The 22,370-nt window shown below is 55.2% G+C and overlaps 2 protein-coding genes across 3 annotated transcripts in view; both read right to left on the bottom strand.

Moving 5' to 3' along the window:
- LMX1B (LIM homeobox transcription factor 1 beta) overlaps window positions 1–3,190 on the bottom strand; it is a 97,486-nt gene extending 94,296 nt beyond the window's left edge. For both annotated transcript variants that reach the window (XM_030507392.1, XM_030507391.1), the window contains exons 1-2: window positions 3,052–3,190; window positions 2,533–2,719 (exon numbers count right to left, since the gene is read on the bottom strand). In XM_030507392.1, coding sequence (XP_030363252.1) covers window positions 2,533–2,719; window positions 3,052–3,190 — 326 coding nt within the window. The remainder of the gene's footprint in view (window positions 1–2,532; window positions 2,720–3,051) is intronic.
- Window positions 3,191–3,672: 482 nt separating this feature from the next.
- LOC115617185 (collagen alpha-1(I) chain-like) overlaps window positions 3,673–22,370 on the bottom strand; it is a 59,580-nt gene continuing 40,882 nt past the window's right edge. The window contains exons 2-10 of the mRNA XM_030507405.1: window positions 11,299–11,390; window positions 10,542–10,763; window positions 9,724–9,960; window positions 8,730–9,231; window positions 7,642–8,129; window positions 7,073–7,279; window positions 6,818–6,978; window positions 5,662–6,476; window positions 3,673–4,552 (exon numbers count right to left, since the gene is read on the bottom strand). Of these exons, the coding sequence (XP_030363265.1) occupies window positions 3,673–4,552; window positions 5,662–6,476; window positions 6,818–6,978; window positions 7,073–7,279; window positions 7,642–8,129; window positions 8,730–9,231; window positions 9,724–9,960; window positions 10,542–10,763; window positions 11,299–11,390 (3,604 nt within the window). The remainder of the gene's footprint in view (window positions 4,553–5,661; window positions 6,477–6,817; window positions 6,979–7,072; window positions 7,280–7,641; window positions 8,130–8,729; window positions 9,232–9,723; window positions 9,961–10,541; window positions 10,764–11,298; window positions 11,391–22,370) is intronic.

Here is a 22,370-nt window from a genome sequence, read left to right as displayed (position 1 = left end):
TAAGGTCTGATATCTGACCCATCAGAAGCTTGCTTTCATTAGAAAGACGAGACACCAGTTTTCCAAAGATATACACACAGCACTTGATTATAGTCCTGGGAGTTCTAGAGAAATCTGACCTTTAAATTACATTACTATGTACAGAAAAATCTATTTAAAGCAAATTTCAGTAACTAAGATATTTAAGTAATCTTTATTCTCCCTCTTTTTTTTCTTTCTCCTTTTTTTCTCCCCAGAGATCTGTAAATAGGACTCAGGATAACAAAAAGCATCTGACTTTGCTGATACTGGTCTACCTCTGCACTGATACCATTCCATCTCACTACTCCAAAGCACGCTCTCTTAGTGCAGAGGCATTTTCCATCCCGGAACGCTACAGCCCAGGACGATGGCTGTTCCCACACACTGGAGACGACTTGCACAACTTGCTCATGGCTTCACTCCTCCCTCCACACTCTCACTGATCAAACCGATCGCCTGCACCGCACAGCCCAGAACCGCTTGCCATGTACGAGCAGCTATTTTTATCCTTCAGCTATCAGAAAAGAGTATTTCTCCAGGTCCAAAAGGCAGCCGGCAGGGGAATCACACGAACAGTATCAGCGCACTTTCACGTGTTTGCTTTTTTGGACTAATAAAATTCCATGGAAAACAAATTTGGATTTACGGTGGCTGCCCTCCCCTCTCCACGAGCCGCTGCTGCTGTCAGTCCGGAGGGGCACACACAGCAGGTGACCATGTCATGTCACGCGAGGTGCTGGGATTCAACAAAGGCCAACATGTTGATATCTTTTTATTGCTCGTCAGCCTGGTTACCCCATTTCCCCCCTATACAATTGGACACCTTTGATAACACGGAAAGTTCTGAAGCGGTGACATTTCTATTTTCAGTCAGGAAAGCGTTTTTGCATTCACACAGCAGAAGCCTACGATCTTGCTTTTTAAAGTCGCGAAGCACAATCATCTATTTTACAGAAACTAAAGATGGGACTCAGGGTACATTGGTGTGTAATTAATGTAAATATCTACATGACCAAATGATGCTTTTTTAGGCAGCCTAAAGACTATTCTAAACCCTTTCTGAATTAACAAAAAATACCTAAGTAGTACTACCTATAGAGGCAGAGGTTTCATTGATTTACAACTACAGCTCTCACGGGGTGGTTTATTTTGTATAGAAGTAAAAGATAAAGTCTGTGGATCTGCCCCCTGCACAGGGGTATGGGAAAACCCAGCCATCGCCAAGCCCTGGCCCCGTGAGGGTGGCTGCGGCAGCGAGCTCTGGGCTTTTACCATGTGGAGCACCCAGGCCCATGGAAGAGTCTCTGGCAGCGCTGGTGAGGGCTGCAGCATGAAATAACACGTTTTGTTGTAATTCCTAAATAGGGCGACATTTATCTGGGCCGTTTATACAAGAGTTATAACCCTAACAATATTTATACCCAGCATGTCATGTTAGCATTTACTACCAGTTTCCATGGAGATGGATTTTCATGCTGTAGCTATGAAATGCACATTGTTGCCACTAAGCCACTTCAGGCCTTTCTGGAAGCCTGCTGAATGCCTGACAAAAGTTGATGCAAACCAATAGTTGTTGTTCTTTGTTTGTTGCCAGACTTCTAGCAGAGCCATATTATGTCCCAGTGATTGAAGTGCCCATGTTCGCCCCCCTCCCGGCACAAAAAGGATCCTCAATTTCGGTGACAAGCATGAAGTGGGCTTCTGCAGGGGAGGACAAGCGCGGCGCGGGCAGGGCTCTGTCTCTGCGCAGGGACGCGGCGCGGCGGGGGGCGGCCGCCCGACAAAGCCTGACATTTGGGGATAAAGCCTAAATCACAGAAAGCGCCCGGGCCGGGCGGGCCGGGGCCAGCGCCGGGCTCCTCCTGCCGCGCCCGGCCGCGGAGCCTCGGCCGGCGCCAGTCCCCGCGGCTGGGCCCCGCGGGATCGCCGCGGCCGCCCGCGCACCCTCCGCGCCCGGCGGCGGCTCGGCGGGGCGGCTCTGCCGGGATAGCCCGCGGCAGCGCACCGACGGCCCCGCCGCCGGGCAGCCGGCACCGGCCGCTCCGCTGCGCGGATGTCCCGGGGCTGCGGGCGGCGGTGGGACGGGGATCGCCCCGGGAAGAAGGGCCCTGCGGGGCAACTCCGAGCGCGGCGCTGCCTGATCTGGCCGGGCCGGGCCGAGCCGTGCCGAAATGGGCCGCCCCGCTGCCGGACCGCTCCGACGGCGCCGCAGGGTCCCGGACCGCGGCGGAGCGCGGGGACAGGCAGCGGCTCCCTGCCTGGGACGGGCGCAGTGGCTCAAAGTCTCTCCGGTCCCGCCCGCTGCCGGGGTCCCCGCTCGCCGGGGCCGCCACCCGCAGCCGCGGGCCCGGGCCGGTGATTTCCCGCTCCGCAAGGCTCGGGACGGCGGCCCGCTCGGAAACACTCTCCGAGCCCGCGGTGCGCCGCCGGGCCGTGCCGTGCCGGGCTGCCAGGGCTCCCCGCCGGCGGCGGCACCGCGCCGGGCCCCGCCGAGCCCCGCCGCGCTCTTACTGTTGGTAGTCCTGCTTGCAGTAGAGCTTTCGGTCCCGGAAGTAGCAGCTGGTGGTGAGGGCTTGCTGACACGCCGCGCACTGCAGGCACTCCTCGTGCCAGGAGGACTCGTTCACCCGCATCAGAAACCGGTCCGAGATGGGCCGCTGGCAGCCCTCGCAGACGGCCTGGTGCTGGCAGTCCGACCCTGCGAACGGCAGACAGCGGCATGAAGCGCCTGTCCCGGTCCCAATCACCCGGCCCGACCCCGGCCCCACTCTCCCGGTCCCGCTTCCCCGGCTCCGGGACAGCCAGCGGGCAGCGAAAGCCCAGCCCTGGCCCCGCAGCTCGGCGACACTGAGCCTGACGGCCGCTGCCGAACCCGCACCCCGCAAACGTCGGTGAGACGATTTCGCGCCCGGCGGCAGCCCGAGGCGAGGCGCCCGCAGCAGCCTGGCCGGGCCCCGCCGGAGCCGGCCCCGGGCACCGCGAAGCTCCGGGGCCGCTTTAGGCGCAGCCGAGAAGCGAGCGGCAACTCACCCAGCAGCACTCCTAACGTGGCCGGACCCGAGCGCAGAGGGTGGTCTTCCATTTTAATACCGTCCAGCATCTTTGAGCAGTCCGACTGGCCCCGCGTAAAGCACCTTTCCAAGGACTCGGGACCTGTTGCGATATCCATGGGGCGGGCGGCGGCGCGGCCCGGCGCTCCGGGCGGCGGGGAGAGGCGCTGCCGGGCGGCGGGGCCGGCTCAGCCCCGCGTCTGGCCGAGCGCGGGGGCACTCTGCGGCCGGGAGGAGGGAGTCGCTTTTATTTTTATCTGGGAGACATGAGGAGCGTTTCCTGCCTGCACTTCCAGAGACGGGGGGCAGAGGAAGGAGCCGGCGCCGCTGCCCATGGGGGCAGCCCGCGCTACGCGGGCGCGCACATGCCGCGCACACGGCGCAGGGCAGCCCGCGGTGTCACCTGCTCGCCGGCAGCGCCAGAGCCCCACGCCCTCCGCGGAGGGCCCTCCCGGGGCCGGGCCGGGCGGAGCGGCGCGGCGGGGCCGGGCGGGGCGGCGGGGCTTCCCCGGCGCTCCGCAGCCCATGTGCCATGCGGCGTCCCGAGGAGCCGCGCCGTTTAGAGCAGGGGCCGCGGCGGAGGAACACACCCCCCGGTGCCTCACCCCTCCTCAAACTTGCTGACATTTGAACTCCATTGGTGCGCGCCGTATCGCTGCGCCGCGGTGATTCGTCTCATCGACGTCAAATAGTGCCCTGGCCCCGCCGGGCCCCCGCGGCCCCCGAAGCGCGGCGGAGCCCGGGGCGCGCGGGCTCCGTGCACCCCGGCGCAGCGAGCGGCAAACGGGGCCGGGACCGTGGCGGGCTGGGGGGCAGAGCGAGCGCGGCCGCCGAGGATCGCGGTGGAGCAGGGCCCCGGCCGCTCCGTTCCCCGCCCCGCTACCGGCCCGACGGCGGCTCCTGGCTCCTGCCCTGCCGGGGTAGGTAGCAACGCGCGTCCCCCGCTGGGCCGCGGGCAGGTGGCGGTGGGACCGTCCCTCGGAGCGGCCGGGCCCGGAGGGGACGTGGGTCTGTCCCGCGGGTGGTGGCGGCGCGACCAGCCACGGCGGGGACGGGGGACGGGGCGCAGGGCTGCGGGAATCGTTGCCGGGCGGCCCCGCATGGTCGCGGCGGAGCTGCCCACGAGAGGCCCCGGGAGAGCGTCCAGCGGCCCCGCGCCTGCCCGCAGCGGCCCAAGAGCTACGGGACCCTCCCGCGGGCGGCGGCCCGGGAGCGATCGCGGCGTTCCAGGACCGGCGCTACCGGGAGCGGTACCGCAAAGCTCCGTGCGTGCGGGATCGCCAACGCGTGTGAGAGCGTGCGGTGCGGGAGTCCGCGGGCAACGTGCAGAAGGAACCGCACCGTAACGCACCGCGCTCTGATCCCCGCTTCGGGACCGCAACGGCCGGGAAGGGCGATCCCCACCGGCGGCCGTGCGCGGGGGGAGCGCGGCAGCCCGGCCCCGGCTTCCCGTTCCTTTCGGTTTTGTTGTTGGGGGTTTTCTTTTGCCGATACCGTTAAAAATCTAAATCCGAGGAAATGAAAATCCGGGCGGGATTCCGCGCGGGGTTTCTTAATGTGACCCGCGATGTGCCGTGACCCCGACGAGGGAAGGGAGTTTGTTTTGTAACGCTCCCAAAATATTGATACTTAATAAGCGGGACAAGTGTTAACTTGAATTACTTAATGCTTTTTTTTCTGGGTCTTAAGATAAAGCCTTTTCGGACAGAAACATCTCTGAAAGAAATTCATGATTACGTTTTAGTTAAATATTTTGGAAAGGGGTTTCTGTACTGGAGCATATTTAGTTTTTGTTCTGGACAGCACAAATCCGAAAACCTTTGTAGCTAATGCTGAAAAAATAATATATGATTATTTAATTCTGAGATCAAGATAAAAGCTGCTTAAATTTCAGAGTTCAATCAGTGGAGAGAAAAGCTTCTCGTTCGCATTAATTTTTTATGTTCCCTTCCTATTTTCTCGGACGGATTCCGTGTTCTCCATCACACGAAGCTTCCGCCAAATTATCTTCTACAATTGCAAGGAAAATTAGAGCTCCTCTTTCCGCAGTAGTTTTCGTAACTTCTCCATTTAAAAAAGGAGAAAAACAAAACCCGAAACCCAACCAAAAGCGAAGGGCAGAGCTGCGCGGCGGGGCCGTGGAGAGCAGAGCGGGAACCCTCCTAGATCGCACCCGCAGCAATAATTCCATCTTTGTTCGTAGGTTTTTACTCGCAAATATCACACCAAAGATTTGTTGTTTCTTGCCATGTGTGTGTACGAACGCTGCACCGGATAATTATTCTCCCTGCCTCTTACCCGAGAACAATTCGATGAGGTGTTATATTCGGTTTATATAGTGCTTTTAACGAAAAACAAAATACAATTAAAACACCCACGCGCAAAACCATCACAGAAATAAAACTAAACCAAGACTAACGCAACCCCACCTCCCCGTGGCTTCGTTCTAATTCTCCCTTGATTTGCAAGGCAAATCTTTTTGTTTTGAGGTGTTTTGGTTTAATTTTGAGACTCGAGTGAGGAAGGCAGCCAGCCACAACTCCGCAGCTACTAAACGAGGCAGGGGAGAACGAAGCACCGGGATGAGTACCGGAGGGCTGAGCCTCCGGGAGCCGGCGGACGGTGCCGCTGGCCGGGTGGTGCTGCCCGAGCTCCGCCGCGGCCGGTGCCGCTCCGCTGGGACAGGGCGTCCCCGGCCCCTTCTCCCGTTCCTCTGTCCCGCCCGTTGCATCCATGCGTGTGCCAGAGCCCCGGGGAGCGCTGCGGGCGCTCAGCTGAGGGTTCGCGGGGAAAGCTCCCCTCCTTCGTGGGTCTGCAGATGTGTGCGTGACAGAACCGCCTCACTGGGCTCGGGACAGCGCGGGGCCGCGGCCGGCTCGACAGCAGGAACTCCCTATGCCACGGCGTAAGCATGCCGGCCCCGGTGCAGAGACCCCGGCTGCCGTCACGCGTGTGCAACCCCGGCTCCGTGGGCATTCCCTGTTCCCTGCTTGCGGGCAGCCCCGCCGGACGCAGCTCGGGTTCCCCGCGGTACCGACCGCTGCCCCCGTGGGACCGGGGGTGTTGCGCTGGGCGCTGAGTTCGCACCCTGCGGGGAGCTCCGCAGACTGCAGTGTTTGTCGCGCTGCTGCGGGCCGGGAAGCCGTGCAGCCCGCGGGGTGCGCTGCCGGATCCGCGGGTGCGGGTGCACCCGACCGGGGTAGGCAGTGAACGGCCCGGCCTGGCCCGGCCCTGCTGACCCCGGCCCGGCTGCCCGGTGCGGCGGGGCGTCGGGCGCAGCCTGCCCCCTGCCGGCGTGCGGCGGCACGGCCGGGGCTCATGCGGGCTCGGCGGGGCCGGGCCGGGGTCAGCCGGGGCGAGCAGCGCCCGCGGGGCCGGCGGGAGCGGGGCCGTCCATCCCGGTAGCTGCACCGACGACTAGCCGGCAGCGCTGCCCGCCCCTCGACGGTCTCCCGCCTCGCTGTTGCGCGGCCGCCGGCCCCCGACTCTGCCCGCGGCCCCCCGACGGCGGGGCGCGGAGTGAGAACCGCAGGACGGCCACGGGGGGTCCCCTCTCACTTTGTCCTATTTTCTCTACCCACAGCTGGACTCTGCACCTTCCCCGCCGAAGCATCGCTGCCGGGAGCCCGCCGCGGCGGGTAGCGCTCAGGGAACGCGGGGGCACCGGGGCGACCGCACTGTGAACAGAGGCTGAGCTCGTCGCCGGGGCAGCCACCGGGATGGAGACCTCGCGGTTTCCCCCATACCGGGCGCTGCCCAGAACGGCTCTGCAGCCCGCGGCTCCGAGTGAGTCCCCGGCGGCTCCCCGCCGACGGCCCCGAGCCCCGGAGCCTCGGCGGAGTGGCCGCCGCCGGGATGAGCCGCCGCCGGCTGCGCACGGCAGTGACTGATTCAGCCGCTCTCCCTCCTTCGGAAGGACAAATGTAAGCGAGCTGCAAAGTGTAGTTACTAATAACAATAACAATAAATTATCGGGCTGTTGCTCAGTAGCGCAAACAAACGCTCGCCGTGAACCACGCGGAGCCCCCCCGGGGACCGGCCTGTCCGCCGGATCGGCTGCGCCCCGGGCCCGCGAGGGTCCCGCTCGCCCAGCAGCCTCACGGAGCCGGTGACCGGGCCGGAGCCGCCGAAGCGCCCAGCGAAAAGCGGCCGGTGGATGGGCGGGTGGGTTGGGGGCGACGGGGGCCGCGCTCGGTGCCGGTGCGGCCCTTCAAACGGCCCGACCCCCGCCCGGGAAGCCGGGAACCCCCGCACAGTCCCGGGGGGAGCGGGGCCGGCACTGCGCGGTCGGAGGCCGCGCCGTGTGGAAGGCGGCGAACACGGAGCCGGTATTTTAATTAAGCAGGGTCTCTTTGATATAGGCAGGCTGATGCTATCTCTGCGCGCTGTTCCCTTCACGGCAGCTTTTGGGTAGGAAAATTGCTGAGAGAGCGGGATCTCACGGGGCGCCGGGGCCGCGCCAGACGCCCCGGGGTGGCGGCGGGTGCGGGTGCGCGGCGCGCTGGGAGTTCCAGCTCTGCTGCGGTGCGGTGCATTTTCGGGGGGCCTGGAGGAACTAGAGTCAATTTACCATGATTAAAGGCACAAGCAAGGAGGCGCCACACATTTGCATGCGCCTTCATCTTTCTTAAGTGGATTTTTGAGGGCAGCTCAGCAGACAGACTTTGGGCTCCGCGTCCTGCTCCGCCGCGGGAGCGCCTCGTCGTGCGGCCGCGGGGACGGGAGGTCTCGGACCCCTCGCCCGAGGGAGCCGCGGATCGGGCCTCAGCACCGGGGCCGTTCCACCGGCCCGGTGCGTCCTGCGGCGACAGGCGCGGCTCCGCGCTGTCCTCCCTCTCGCCGCGGGCCATGGCTCGCCCGGCGCCGAGATCAACGCGCAGGAGCCGCGCCCGCGGAGAAGGGCTGCGCTGGCGGCGCTCATCGCGGGCCTCGTCTCCCGCTACCGGCTCGCCCGGCGCGGCCCTTGCCCCCGGTCTCGCTTTCCGGGTGGTCGGCGCAACCCCGTCCCTCGCTCGGTAGCGCTGCGGAGCGGCCGTCGCACTCGGCCCGGGCAGACGGCTGAGGCCCAAGAAAGCAGGGCGGACATCGGGACGGGGTCCAGCTCGGGGCTAAGCTCAGCTCTACCGATGCCGACGTGTCCCCCCACCCCCTCCGGGGGCTCCGTGCGCGCCAGGCGCTGGCCGGGCCCCGACGGGGCGGCCGGGGCAGGCCGGGCCCGGCTGGCAGCAGCGTGGCGCGCACATGTGCCCCCGCGGCGGCCGGTGCCAGGTGCAGGGCTGGGGGCAGGGTTTACCGCCAGGCCCTGACTGCTCCGCGGGTTCCCCAGCCCGGGGGCTGGGGGGGTCTTTTCCCAGTTCAGGGTAAATACCTTCGTTTCACTGGGAAATTTAACCTCTCCTTGGAGCTGGATCCATTATACGGGTTTAATATCCGCTCTTTTACAGCTCAGCGTTGTAAAGGCAGCAGCCAGGTCTGTGAACTCTGACATGTGCACCCGCTGGGGGGGGGAGCGGGGGGGGACGGGACCTGCCGGCGCGGGACGCGCCTCTGAGCGCCTCCTTTCATCTTGCGGGGCCGCCGCACCGGCCCCGCCGGCCGACCGCGGAAGGGGGCGGCGGCACCCCCCCACCCGTGCCCCCCGCTCGGCCCCTTCGGGACCTTTGCCGAAGCCCCAAGGTTCCGCGGCCCCGAGCCGCTCCCGGTGGCCCGGCAGGTGCCCCGGGGGCGCGGGCAGGGGCTGGGAGCCCCGTCTGGCCGGTCCCGGGGCTGTCCCTGCCGGCGAAAGGGCTCCCGCAGAGACCCGCTCCGGAGAGCCGCCTCTCCCGCACGGGCGTGAACAGGGCGGTGCGTCGGAGGGACGGGAACGGGAAGGGACGCGGCGACCCCGAACCTTCCGCGCGTTCTCCCGCGAACTGGCAGGTGCGTGGCGCGGCCCAGGCGGGGGCACCGGGCCTGCGCTGACCGCGGTGCCGGGTCTGGGCCTCGCTAGCTGGGCAGGAAGGACCGGCGGTAGCGGCCTGGTCCGGAGAGGCACGGCAAGCGCTCAGCCCGGCACTGCCGTCGGGCGCGGTGCCGCGGAGCAGCGCCGAGAACCGCGGCGAGAGCCCGCTCTGCCGGTGCGGACGGCCGCATCGGGCTGCCCGCCAGGCTCCCGGTGCTCCTATGGCGGCGGGGAGTGGGTTCCGTTGGAGGGGCCCGCAGACGAGCTCCTCTGCTCAACAAACGCGCCGCGGGATAACTTCTATCCATTTAATCAAGGAATCGAAATACAACTCGATTTTCAGGAAAATAAAAATCCCCAAATTCCAACAACGAGAACTCGTTTTCTCCTGGGGCCGGGCAGCCCTTCGGTTACGACTAGCGTTCCCCCCGTCGTGCCGACGGGAGCGCGGCCGCTCTGAGCAGCTCTTCTCCCACCCCGCCGCCCCAGGGCCCATCGAAACCGGTTCTATCGGCCGCCGCGGCGCCGCGCATCCGCGGTCCCTCCGCACCCGGCGGCCGCTTCTCCCTTCCCCGATCGCCTAGAGTCCCCGTGCGGGTGCTTGGCCCAGGCAGGGCCCCGTCCCGGGCCGTGCAAAGCAGCTGGCCATGCCCGCGGGCCGCGCATACACCGGTCCGCCGGCGCGCCCCTTCCGCGCCCGCACAGCGCTACCCGCGGGCAGGCTGCGGCCGGGATCCTCCACTGGGGCAGCGTCCTCCAGATCGGCGCTGGTCCCGCTCCCCTGTTCTGCCCCGCCGTCCCAGAGAGACCGGTCCAGTCTCCTCGCCCCCACTGGAGCATCCCCTCCCACGGGAGCCCTTGCCCCTCTGGCCCTGTCCCGAGGCGGCTCAGGTAGCCGGGATGGATCGATCCCCGCTCCCCCCGACGCGGCTGCTCCGCCCGGCGCTTCTGAAGGGAGAAACGGAAACCAGAGAATTCGGAGAGGAAGAGTAGAGGGCTTTGCCTGCAAGAGGGTGCCGCTTTCTACGTAAAGATATTAATAGCTGGCAGAAAACGCCGTCGGTGGGTAGTGGTGTTATATTATCCGATTGGGCTTTTCTGCGGCGTTCTCCTGAACCGCCTTTGTCAATAGACAACGATCGCGTCAAGTGGGGACACATCAGAAGCTGCGAATGAGCCGCGCTGTAACCGCTCCTGCCTGAGTTGTGTCAGTGCTTATCGCACTGGCTTTGGGGACTGCGGGGTTGGAAGCGCCCGCTTCGGGACTCTGAGCACATGCAGTGAGCAAGAGGGAAGAAAAACGCTGAGGCGCAATAAAGCTCGACGAACGCTGAGAATACCCAAGGGCAGAAGAGCCTGGACGGGGGGGGGCAGGGGAGAGCCCTCCCCCCCCGAGCCGCTCCCGCCTCTCCCCGCTTCAGCCCCATCTTGCCTACAGGCTCCTGTCCCCAGCTCCTCGCACACATGCCCGGCAGCTTGTCCTGCGGGGTGGCTGCGTGATGTAATTCCCCGGCGTGACATGTTCTCACCTGATGCCAGCTGATCACCCCGAAGATGCACACCCGGCTGCGGGCTCTTCTGGCAGCATTTCCTTGTCCCCTCTCCCCCTCGCATATCTGCGTTCTCATCTGACACGCCGGGTGCTGGCAAGACGAGACCGGAGCCGCCCTTGGAAGTCCCGGGGACTGCGCTCGCCCGGCCCCTGCGGTCCTCGCCGCGCTCCCCTCGGCTGCCCCCGGTCCTGCCCCGCTCTAGGACACAGGCGGGAACGGAAGAGCGCGGTGATTATTTCGCCCATGATTAATAGGCACAAAGCTTGCTATTTCTAGTTATCTCGGGACATGAGTTTACAGAAACTGAGCTGTGGCACTGGGTTGAGGAGAAATCCCTTCTAAAAGGTGTTTTCCTAAAAGAAATCCTCTGATCCCAGGCTCAAAGGTTATCACGAACAATAAACACTTTCGCCCTCAGCCTCATTTAGACAATGACAGATGAGCCAATTTGACACCCCTCCCCGCACTACAGATTTGCTCCTCTAATTATTTCAGGGTTTCTATTTTGGATCAGGATGAGGGATCCGTGGCATTTTCGCTGGTTTTGCCTCGATTGCACGTTTGGGTGCACGGGGAAAACGGGGGAGAACAGCCGGAGGGCGATGGAGCTAGTCCCTCGCTCCCAGCCCCAGGCCCCGATCCTGCTCTTCCCATGGGGACTCTCCGGGTATTCCTGAGGTTCAGCGTTTGCACAATACACGGGGAAAGGTGTTCCCCGACAGCAGCCGGTTACCGGTAAGCGTGTGCTGAAGCAGTGACACGTAGCACGGATTTGGGGCACCCCTCAGCCTGGGTGAGGAGCGGCTGTGGAGCCGGTAACGGGAACTGCGGGTGCACAACCCTGAACCCTGATTTTCGATGGGATCTTGGGAACAGGGAGGCGTTCAGACGCAGCCTCGTTTCCCGAAAGCTCGGCGGGTAACGTGTCACCCCCGGACGGCGGTGATGGGCTTTTGAAGCCGAGAGCTTCAAAGTATAAATTCTGATTTATTTGCTCAGTCCCTTCTCCACACAGAGCGAGTTTAAACTTTTGTTTAACCCGTGGCATTGTTTAAGCCCGATTTAAAACAAAACAAAACCTAAAATAAACACACGCACAAATACCCACACAACGCCAAGCAACCCGTCATATCAACTAATCGATAAATGCATGTGCGTTGCTGATTTGGGCTGCAGCAGTGGGATCAGAGCGGCAGGGCTGCGACACCGGAGCCAAGGTTCAACCCCGCACCTCCCGAACCCAGCTCAGTACCCCCAGAACCACCGGGGTCGGAATGGCGAGAGGAGGAAGAGGAGAGTGAGAAGGAGAGGCAACAGAGCGCCGGCCGTCCCCCGTTCCCCCTGGGCTCTTCCGTTTCCCAGCGGAGGCGACGGCCCCGGGCCGGTTGTGCGGGACCCCGGGCTCAGCCCCTCGACGGCTGCGGAACCGGGCCCTGCCGGGCCAGGCACCCAGGCTGGGCACAGATTCTTAAACACCGACAACACACAAGCGCCCGGGTCTTAATTTTTACTGGTGTCAAGGAATAAACCCATTGCTCATAAAACCGAGGGAAGACTGAGTACGTTGATGTTTTTTATATGACAGGTTATAAGATTACTCGGGAGGCCAATACAGCACGTTAAAGGGGCTCCTACGTCCCGTTTTCCTCAGCTGTGAAAGTTGGTGAGGTGATAGGATTAGGGGTCACACACATTTAGGCTCCCTTTATCACATGGAGTAATTTCACTGCAGAACACAGGGAAAGCAGGAATCCCCAGTTCGTTGATCTCAAGCTATCACCAGACAGCAGGTAGTATATTTCACATTTTGGTTTGGACACCTTTTATGCTTGAGATTCTTTTCCCTGCCTTTGTGTGGGAAGAATGAGTTTGCAATCAAAGATGTTAAGAAAAAGTGCGGTTAATTAGTAAAATGTGAGATTAAAATATTAGTAAGATATATTAAACTATTGATATTAAAATGATGCTCTTAAAATGGGAAAATACAGTTGTGAAACCCGCAAGACCGAATTTTCAACCTCACTTCGCCAAAGAAGGAGAAACGCTGCACAGAGCTAACGTTTTGTAGTGAAACCCTCTCTGCTGCCAGAGCAGCCTCTGCTCACTGAAGGAACCGCTCCCCCGGCTCAATCCGCCGAGGACAGGCTGGAGGGCTCCGGGAGACCCTGCCCATCACTGCCCACTGTCCCCGGTGCAGCCCCGTCGAGGGCGGCTTCATGTGAAGAGGCAGAGGAGGGCAGGAGGAAGGTGGGCTGAAAAGGCTGGGAGAAGGCAGACAGCAGGATTACGAAGGGCAAAACGTCGTATAAACGAAGAGGAATTTTCAGGAGAACGTTTTGTTTCCGTTCGGCAGGTGAAAGATGGACAACACAGTTGTTACTGGTGGCTAAAGAGAGTTCTGAGTGCTCCGAGATACAGAGCTGAGCACATCCTATGTCCGCCAGCAAGAATGTATGCTTCTAAAACATAATTACTTCGGGAAAAAAAAAAATCGCATTTTAATTTCAATTACAATTGTTCTATGAGAGACAGATGTGAACTGCTAAAATGTTTATAACGTGGCTTAACAGTAAAAAACCCCAAATATTAATGAAATGTGTTTCGCTGATGGGATTTGATTGGCATGCTGTATTAATTACAGGCCTTTCACCCCTGAAACTGCAGTTCCAATCCTGTCAGTGCCCAGGGAAAACAATGTAAAGCTTGTTTATATATTCTAAAATGATATAAAATCATGTCGGCATTTAAAAAAAAAGAAGATGAATTTCAGCCTTGGTTTCACTGCAGTGAAATACTTAAAAAGGAGCATCTGCCAATATATACATTCTGGTCACCATCCTATGAGCTCCAAACACCTAGAATATTTACAGACACTACTATGTGCAAATAATATCCGTCAGATCCGTAATTTGGAATGAAAATTAAAATGTTAAAGCGAATGTTCTCCAGCATGACACAGCTGAGACCTGTGGGTCTCCAGCAGGTGGAGACAAGAAAACTGGTTTCCTTTATTTAAATAATAATAAAATAATCAACGGAGGGCAGCTGATTCCAGTATCACTAAACCAAGGTGTTCAAAATCCATCATTTAGCATTAAAAAGATCTTAAACCCTCCTCTATTTTTATTCCTAGTGGCTAAAGCAGAGGGTATTTTCTGGTCACATTTGTAAGTTTTTCTGTGCAGCCAGAGGAAGGAACAACTTCCTTAACCCCAGGGGTAAAGCATTGCTTGGGATGTGCCAAACTTCTCTCCACTGAGCATCCCATGCGGATTCAGTACAGACAGAGAGGAGACCACGGAGCCAGAGCTGAGGTTAACACAGGGCAGCCTCTGCCTGCACCAGCCAGAGCCCTCCTGGCATGCTCAGGGTCACTGTTCCCTTCCAGCCTTGGGTGCCCTCTATCCCTGCGCACCCACAACAGGGAGGCACCAAGATCCTCTCCTTTCTGTGCCAGTTAAGAGCACTGCTGCTCTGGCAGGCTCTGCATGGCACAGGGCAGGGCAGCTGAAGGAGTCTCTACCAAAGGGAGAGTGTTTTAACCCTTTCCATAAGTAGAAAGGGAAATCAAGAAAGAATAAGCCATTTAAGCCCAGAGACCTTATGTGCAAAGAAGCTTTTTGGCCCTTAAGGTTCCACCAAGCTAACGTTAGGGTACCCTATGCACAAGAAACAGCAGGGCTTACCAACCAGCACTACCAACATACAGAGATAGAAGGCAGTACAAGCAGCCTAAATCTTGCAGTAACCCACTCCAAGATCTCATCCCTCTCCCTAGTTGCACTGGGGGTGGCATCCCATGTAACACAGACCCTCACAGGTTGCACTGAGAGAGTAGATGGACCATCCACTGCTTGCTGAGAAAACCCATGTGGGACCTAAAGTGAGCAGCATAACCCATGGGCTAATTTAGGTGAACAAAGATACTTAGTTTACAAAGAACAAGGATGTGGTTGTCTCTGTAGGAGAAACACTAACATTTAAAGCACCATAACATAGTAAGCAACTGAGCCCCTGTGTCAAATGGAAATGGGAAGGAAAAAAAAAACCATAGTAGGATAATATTTTGAGCGGTAAACCCCATTTTAGTCTATTCTACATGCTCTATGGCAGGGCATTTTATGTGATTTGGATACAACTCCACTAGCACATTAAAGTTTATTGGCCTTGAAAAAAAATGGATGCATCACTGATGATAGAAGACTTGATGTTACACTGTCAATGCATATTTTATTTTATCTGTGTCTTAAATACAACTCAGACCTTTGGACTCCATACAGAGTTGGACTTTAGCCTTTTCCTGCAATTATTTGGTGTCTTGTTAACATTTTATGAGCATGTCTGTTTGAATAAACTTATTTGATGCACATTTGTTTTGGCTGTAGCCTGCTGTATAGGATGGATGTGCTTTTCTCTTTGTCTTTTAAAAGAAATCAAACTAAAGCTGAACAATGGCACTGCCAGGGGAATACATTTAAATATAGTGTTTGCTTCATTTAAAAACAATACCATCAAAATCAAATGGATCTGAAAACATTATTTATGAGGATTTAATATTTATAGGCTAAGTGGAGAACATTTGAGTAATTACAACTGTAAAGCATCGGTTTGTTTGCCAGTTGCATTGACTGACTTACATTTGAGCACTACGGGCATTATTTGTTTGAGTAATGGACTGTAAAAAAGGCTGGAGTTTTGGAGAGCTTTTTAAACCCACCCTTCTACTCTTTTTATTCACCTTCTGAATACTTGTAGAGGAAAATACTTGTAGAGGAAAAGAATATCTGCAGAATTTTTACCTCTTTGCATGAAAAGATCTAACTTATTCGTTTCTGTCTCTGCGATGATAGTGTGCAGAGAAGAGGCACTGAATGATGCTGGCCTTGTTACACCCAACACAGCATCAGCAAGGGAGGAAGACACGCAAGAGCAGCGGAAGCTTGGAATAACACTGAGCTGTTTTTCGTCTATGCTTTACATGCAAAGTATTCCCGATGCTGAAAATAAAACAAATGCAGGAACAGAAAGAATCATACTAAATTACCTCTTGCCTTTCTTTATCACCTTTCACCACTTGACATTCCTGACACCACCGGACAGAGAACCTGCAAACTTGCAGAGTTTGCTGACCACTAGAATGCAGCAACTTCCAAACTAAACAGCATCTGCACAGAGCAACATTCAGCAAGAGCTGAAAATAATTAAAGACCTTAAACAAAGAAATATTCTCGTTTCTTAGTGTTGAACCCCCCCTGCGATTCAATCTCCTTTGTTCTTCGCTATTTCTGCTCCAACAGCAGCCCCTTAAACAAACTGCTGTGGGCTACTCGGAGGTGTGATGGTTGATGGTCATCTCCTTCAACCTTGCCCTGCTCACCTTCCTCTCCCTCTGGGTCCCCACAGCTTGTGCAAGCCCAGGACAGAGGATGAACTTCACCTCCCGTGTGCCTCCTGCTATTGCTGCCAAGCAGAGCGCTTCTCTGGGAAGCATTGTGACAGTGGGTGATAGCACTGGTGCTGCACCTACTCTCTGAATCTGCTTCCCAGGCAGCGACAACATCAAGAGCACATCCTCAAGAGATGCTGAGGAGAACTAATGCCCAGCTGAGAAACTTTCCAGGGCTCACTAAAGAGGAATGAATATTTCAGTCCTCAAAACCCTATTGCCACCCTCACAGATTATTCTCCTCATCTCTCATTTCACAGAAAAACAACACAACTATCCTCTTCCCCTTCTCCTCTATACTTCGTCCCTCAGGCTAAACTGCCTCCAAGTCTTTACTTTTCCAAAAGTCACTGTTTTCCACTGGGTATCGTGCTGGCAGAGCTACACATAACTATTTCCTATATTACTCTCAAAGCATCAGGAACTAAATGAGAGATTTTTTTCCTAATGGGGTCAAATCAAGAGCTAAACCTGCACCGTGGGAGAAACACTCAAATCTTTCTTTTCTCCCTTAGCTCCATCTACTGATGTTACAGTAGATTGCACATAGTTGCAGAGCTGTGCTACACAGACCAGATACGGTCTGCCTTCCATCAATAATCATTTTAAGGTTAATTCTTCAAGAGATTAGGAAAAAACCTGCTATCAAGCCAAAGACAAGTGCTTGTGTATGTTTACCCTGCGGGGTTTTTACATCAGAAGCGTGAAGTGAATTACAGGGTACGATAACCCAGTGGAAAGTTAGTTGCTTCTTGGGGAAAAGCGTTTTGGAGCGAGTTTAATAACCCACCATGAGACCACACATCAGAATTGTATTTATTTAGGGAGCTAATTGAAATGGAGCCTGTACGGAGGAGCCGACATCAGAAGCAAGACGCAGTTAAGATCTGAGGAAAGGCGGTACTTGTGGGCAGAGTATATGTGAGGCCAAACCTGGTAGCCCTCACCCAGGCAGAGTTCCCACTGAATGGGATGGGCTGAAGTCACGAGGTGGTTTGCCAGCAAAAGGCTTGTTAGCTCAAGCCTCTGGGTGATTTTCCCTGGGCTATGGCGCAGGTCTGCTCTCACAAGTGCTGGCACTCTCTCTGCCTCTTGGCTCTTCCGAATCCCATCTCCATTTTGCCAAGAATCCAACCACGGAGCCAAACTGTGTCCCCCTCCCAGTGCAAACCGATCAGATGAGTGATTCCAATTCAAGTTTGGTTTAGCGGTATTGCTTGGTTGTCATTATTTTGCCAATCTCTGCTGCAGGATGTTCTAAGCTTGTTTTTACCAAAGGAAAAAACCCAGGAATGTGAGACTGGAAAAGCTTGTTGCCATTTAAACTTGAACAAGCGCTTTGGGGCAAAACGCTGAACTCCTTGTTCAGAAAAAAGCTTGAAAATCAGGCCCTTAAAATCCACTCAAGTGACTTAAAACCAGTAAGATCAATAAATAATGACTGAGTTTGCCTCCTGCCGTTAGAGTACCCCGAGTCACACTGTCAGCTCTTAGCAGAGGATTAAAATCTCACATTTTAAAGTAAGCACGAGGATCCCCATATAGACAAAGGGCTCCTGGAGCTGGGGCTTTAAAGACAATATTGAATCCCATGACACCTATGATAAACCCCCAATATTGTGTATAGGGGGGTCATAGTTACTCATTTAAGAAAAGGCTGAATAAAAGTACAGTGGGATCACAAACTGCTGCATTTTTCCTTTTATTTTCACTTTGGAACAGCACTTTGAGGGCTCATTTTGCAGAATTTAGTCGGAAAAACCATAGTTGTCATTGGGGCAAACAGCTTCAAGGAGAAGCAGACATTGCCAACCATTTCCCTCCACTGTGCTCCCCTCATCCTAGCACTGGGCATATACTCCAAGGTAGAACTTGCTCTACTTACGTTAAACTGATGGTGCAAGTACTAAAGTCTTTTCCCTTTTGGTTTAAATGAATCCTTGCCACTTAAGTTCATGTTTATTTTTATAATATGGACTCTCTGTCATTTATTGCTCCCAAAGGGACTCCAAATACCATGATGGTTATGAGTGAACCTGGGAATATACTTCTGAATTGCTTGTGATTTATCCTGTTTCTGATGCACATAATAACAGAGCTCTTCCAAAGCCCGTTCGAGGCTTTTAATTATTAATTTCTGTACTTTGTGTGGGATCATGTGATAGTTATCGCTACTGTGGGTGGGAATTACTGTGTCTGTGCTTTCTGGTAGCAGCACTGTCATTGGGAATTTCATACTTCAGGCTAACTGCTGAATGGCTTCAGAACAGCTTGAACCTGTCCCTGGAACAAATGTCAGTTAAACCCAGGCCCTTTGCAGCATCAGAACACTGAGGAGAGGGGAAAAATGAGACCAACAGGAACTATGAAGATACATGGCGGGAGCAGAGGGTGACTCTTCTGTACAGATGCAGCACACCTTCTGAGCTGACCCAGGATTTACTATACCTCTTACTAAAGATAATCAAGAATAAGATGACTCTACATATAAGCAAATCTTTACCTCTCAGTGCCAGTTGTCAACAGCTCTATTAACGCCACCTAACTTTGACAAAGCCAACAGATCCTACACCCATCCTCTCTGCTGAGGCAGTTCTCCCACACCCTGGATAACCAGTGCACCCAGGTAAGAGTTCACCCTCCTGAGCAGCACAGGACACTTCCTATGGCAGAGTCTGCATTGCTCTGTGTGGTAAAACGGGTCCATGACATTTTCCCGCTCCAGGCTCTTCCCTCTGCTTCCTGCACTTGGTTTTTCTTAGGAGAGATGGAGATTTTACCACCCCAGAGATGCACCAGGCACTGCATGCAGGGCTGGACCTTTACACTGAGGAGGCTGAAGAACTGGGTCTGTGCAGAGGACCAGCAACCAGAGGAGAAGCCCTCCCTCCCCCCTTCCTCTTCAGTTACTAAATCTGTTTAAACTAGGGGAGAGGGGTGAGGAAGTGAGACCTTTTGGAGAAGCCACATAGCTGTTTGTTTTCCTTGGGGGTTTATATCAACACCGGTCTTGACATTTTGCCTCTTATTATGTGTGGCTCTTTAAAGGGTGAAATAATATTTTCTTTTGCTTGAGAAAAGGACAAAGTTCAGACAAAGCGCTCAACCCAAAATCATTTTCTTCTTTCCCAACAGTTTACACATTGTCTACACTATGGCTCTGTGTAAAGCACCACTCTGCAAACAAAGGAGACTGGCAGGGAGACGTTGCTGCCCAGGCCCACCAAGCCCCATGTGGACCCACACTGCTCGTGCCCCTGCCTGCTCCACAGGAAGAGGGCACACCACAAACCCACTCTGGTATGCTTCCAAGAGACCAACTTTAATGGGTTTCATAATTGGCAAAGTGTGCTTGGAAGTTTTTCTCTCTGCCAGTCTAATCTCCCTTCATCTGGCAAAAGCCCATTCCCAGCAGAGGCTGCTCATCTGGGCACCCACGGTGCTGAGTAAGTGCCCAGTCAAAGCATTCAATAGCAACCTGATGGCATCTCTTCCGAGATGCCAAGAAAGAGCATCCTCTGCCTTTTGCAGCCACAGCCTCAAGCCACACAGCTCCAGAGGGGAAGCAGCAGCAGGGACAGGGAAGGGTCAGGCATAAAGTTACTGCTTCTGAGCAGAAGTTACAGGATCAGGAGGCACCTTAGCCCATATTGATGTTTAATTAGAGTCAATCTAACTCCTGTGACTCTTCACCTGTACACCAAAGGCAGCCAGAGCAGGCTGACAAGTCAGTGTAGAAGGGGAGTCACTCTCTCTGCATTGTGCAAGCACAAGGGAAGGCACTGAAAATCAACATCAATTTGATGGAGGAGTTCATAAGACAAAGACGCAAAGGGCCTAAGCCAGAGGAAAGCAAATTTGGGAAGAAGGATGCTGCTGGGCCTTGGACCTTGGGTATCACCATGGGTCAGTGGGATGGGGGAGAATGGAGGTGCAAGAAGGGTGTGGGGAGGAGACTGGTCCAGGCTGAAATGGTCCACGACTGATGATGCAGGCGGGAAGTCAGAGACAAAAGAAAGCCCATCTTTGCCACAGCATCCTCTGAACAGAGACCACAGCACACGTATCTGTCAGGGCACACTGCCTCTCACATGCTGAAAACCTAATTAATGCCCTTTTGGGCCTTACAATAACCACTCCTATTGCCCTTTGTAGACAGATTCTACTTTATGAAAGATGCTGGAGTTTTGCTGTTTGATTACATTCAGTAGAAAGCTAAATATAATGCTTAAATTGTAACATACTAATTGCTACAGATACAGAGCATCATGCTATAAACACGCTACATCACTCATTTGCAGAATTATTTTACCCCACTATTTAATTGTAACCTAATAAAACCTGCGTAGTGTGAAATCAAGTGAAAACAGACCCAAATAGTCTGCAAACCTCTGGTAGTAAAATGGGATTTTTCTGTAACTCATGCATTTTTATTTCAGACATATTTTTTTTATTCAGTGTTCTCTTTAGGAATGTATTTCGCAGACAGTCTGAGCAATACAAGCCCATAAAACACATATCAACAGAAAGTTAGCCAACACTTTATAGAGTCACATAACTAGTTGTGATAAGAAATAAACACGGGGCCTACACTGTGCTCTCTCGGTGGGATGGAAGGGGTTGCTCTGCTAAGTTTGCTCACCACGATGTAACCCACCCAAGCAACTCTATTACCTCAAAACAGCTGTTCAAATGCTGTAGGACATGCAGCGGACCTCTGACCCGCAGGTGAAGAGGGAATGAATGCAAATCATAATTCCCCAATTATTTGGGGGTGAAATGTGACACTGGAGTTAGTGCTCACCAATCAGGTTAACAAGTTAGCTGAAACTTTATCTTTCTGTACTTAAATTACTGGGAAATCATCTCGTTGCCCTGATAGAAGAGATATCGATCATCCCTTGTTTGCATAAGGGCTGCAGGGGTCGGATGCTGTCCCTGCGTCCCAAGGCAATGCTGGGTTGTGGCTGTCCTGGGCACGGCCCTGGCTGCCCTCATCCTCCCAGATCAACCACTGCATCCCACACTCCACAACCAGGAAGCATCATGCTTTGCACATGTGGAAGCTGGAGCAAGCACAGAAGCACACCTCTGGTCTTGAAGCCAAGTGGTCAAGTTTATCAGGCATTTATCTACAGACAATAAGAGTAGCTTGCTGCAAATGAGAAGCTAGTGAGAAACTCAGCTCTCCCTGTCTCCAACACATCCATGCCCTCGGCACAGGGTCACCAGCCCTGCTTGGGAATGGGCAGATGAAAGTGGGAGCAGCTCCCAAGCACCGAGAGGCAGCCACAGCTCTGCAGGGGAACTGAAGGCTCCCACATCACAGCACTGGGATGAAGCAGCACCGCTCACACACGGACCACGGGCACACCCCAGCACCCGCAGAGCAAACCTCTCCTCCCCCAACAACTGCACAGTAATTTAAGGGCCCTGTTACAGCAGTAATGATATTCTGGGTGCAGGCTGATGCTTCTTTAACAGCTTATGGTAAATATGGTGTATGTTGTCAGGGTAAGATTTATCCTTTCCTTTCATTCTACCAGCTGTCAAATGTGTTTGATTTTTCTCAAGCTTTGAGTATAGCAGGAATTTAGCCAATAAATACAACTGATGATGATTTTCACTTCGGTTTCAAGCATCTGCCATTCATAACAAAGCCTGATTAAAAATGTAAGAAGATTATTTTTAGTTTTAGAATGTGGCAGAGCCTTGCTGCAAAACATGGTGCGAGGCGTGAATAATTAACTTGAAAAAAAATCAAGGTATATCCAGCTCCATAAAGCAAATGAGTGAATCCTCCCCAGAGCGCTGCCTGTGCCCTGTGTGCAGCGCAGGGTAGCAGAAGTGCCTCCTGCACAACAGCCAATTCCTCAGCTCTCATTGAAATCTGTGCTTTTTCTGTCTGACCGGCAGCAAGTTGCAAGTCAGTGACTTTCTGCCCCATGAACAACTTCAGCATGGGTTTAGAGCCTATGAATCCTTTGGAAAGCAGTGGGGGAAATGCAAGAGCTGCTCTCCGGGTGGTGGCAGGAGCAGACAGGACTGCTGGAATTCAGTTCTCTCTGTAGGGTTTGGTGGCTCTCTGTGTGGAGAGAGGTTCCCCCTCTCTGTCTTTCCCTATTTTCACAGGGTGGATGTTAAAAAGAGCTTTTCCTAGAAACCGTGCAGCAGGTAGGAAACGGTGGCAAAGAGGGAGGAGACTCACTTTGTTGCTCTCTATCTGTGCCAGGAGCCAGCAGGCAATCCCATGGCAGGATGCAGGAGGTGCAGGGAGAAGACAAAGGATGGTGATAAGGCTGCAGCCCCGACTCTGGTAGTGGCTGCTCTCATGCCTGTCTGTTTACTCCTGAATGTGA

This window comes from Strigops habroptila, chromosome 15, assembly GCF_004027225.2.
Source record: "Strigops habroptila isolate Jane chromosome 15, bStrHab1.2.pri, whole genome shotgun sequence".
Classification (NCBI taxonomy): Eukaryota; Metazoa; Chordata; class Aves; order Psittaciformes; family Psittacidae; genus Strigops; species Strigops habroptila.
The sequence above is the reverse complement of the archived record's forward strand: the minus strand, read 5'-3'. Positions and strand labels throughout refer to the sequence as shown.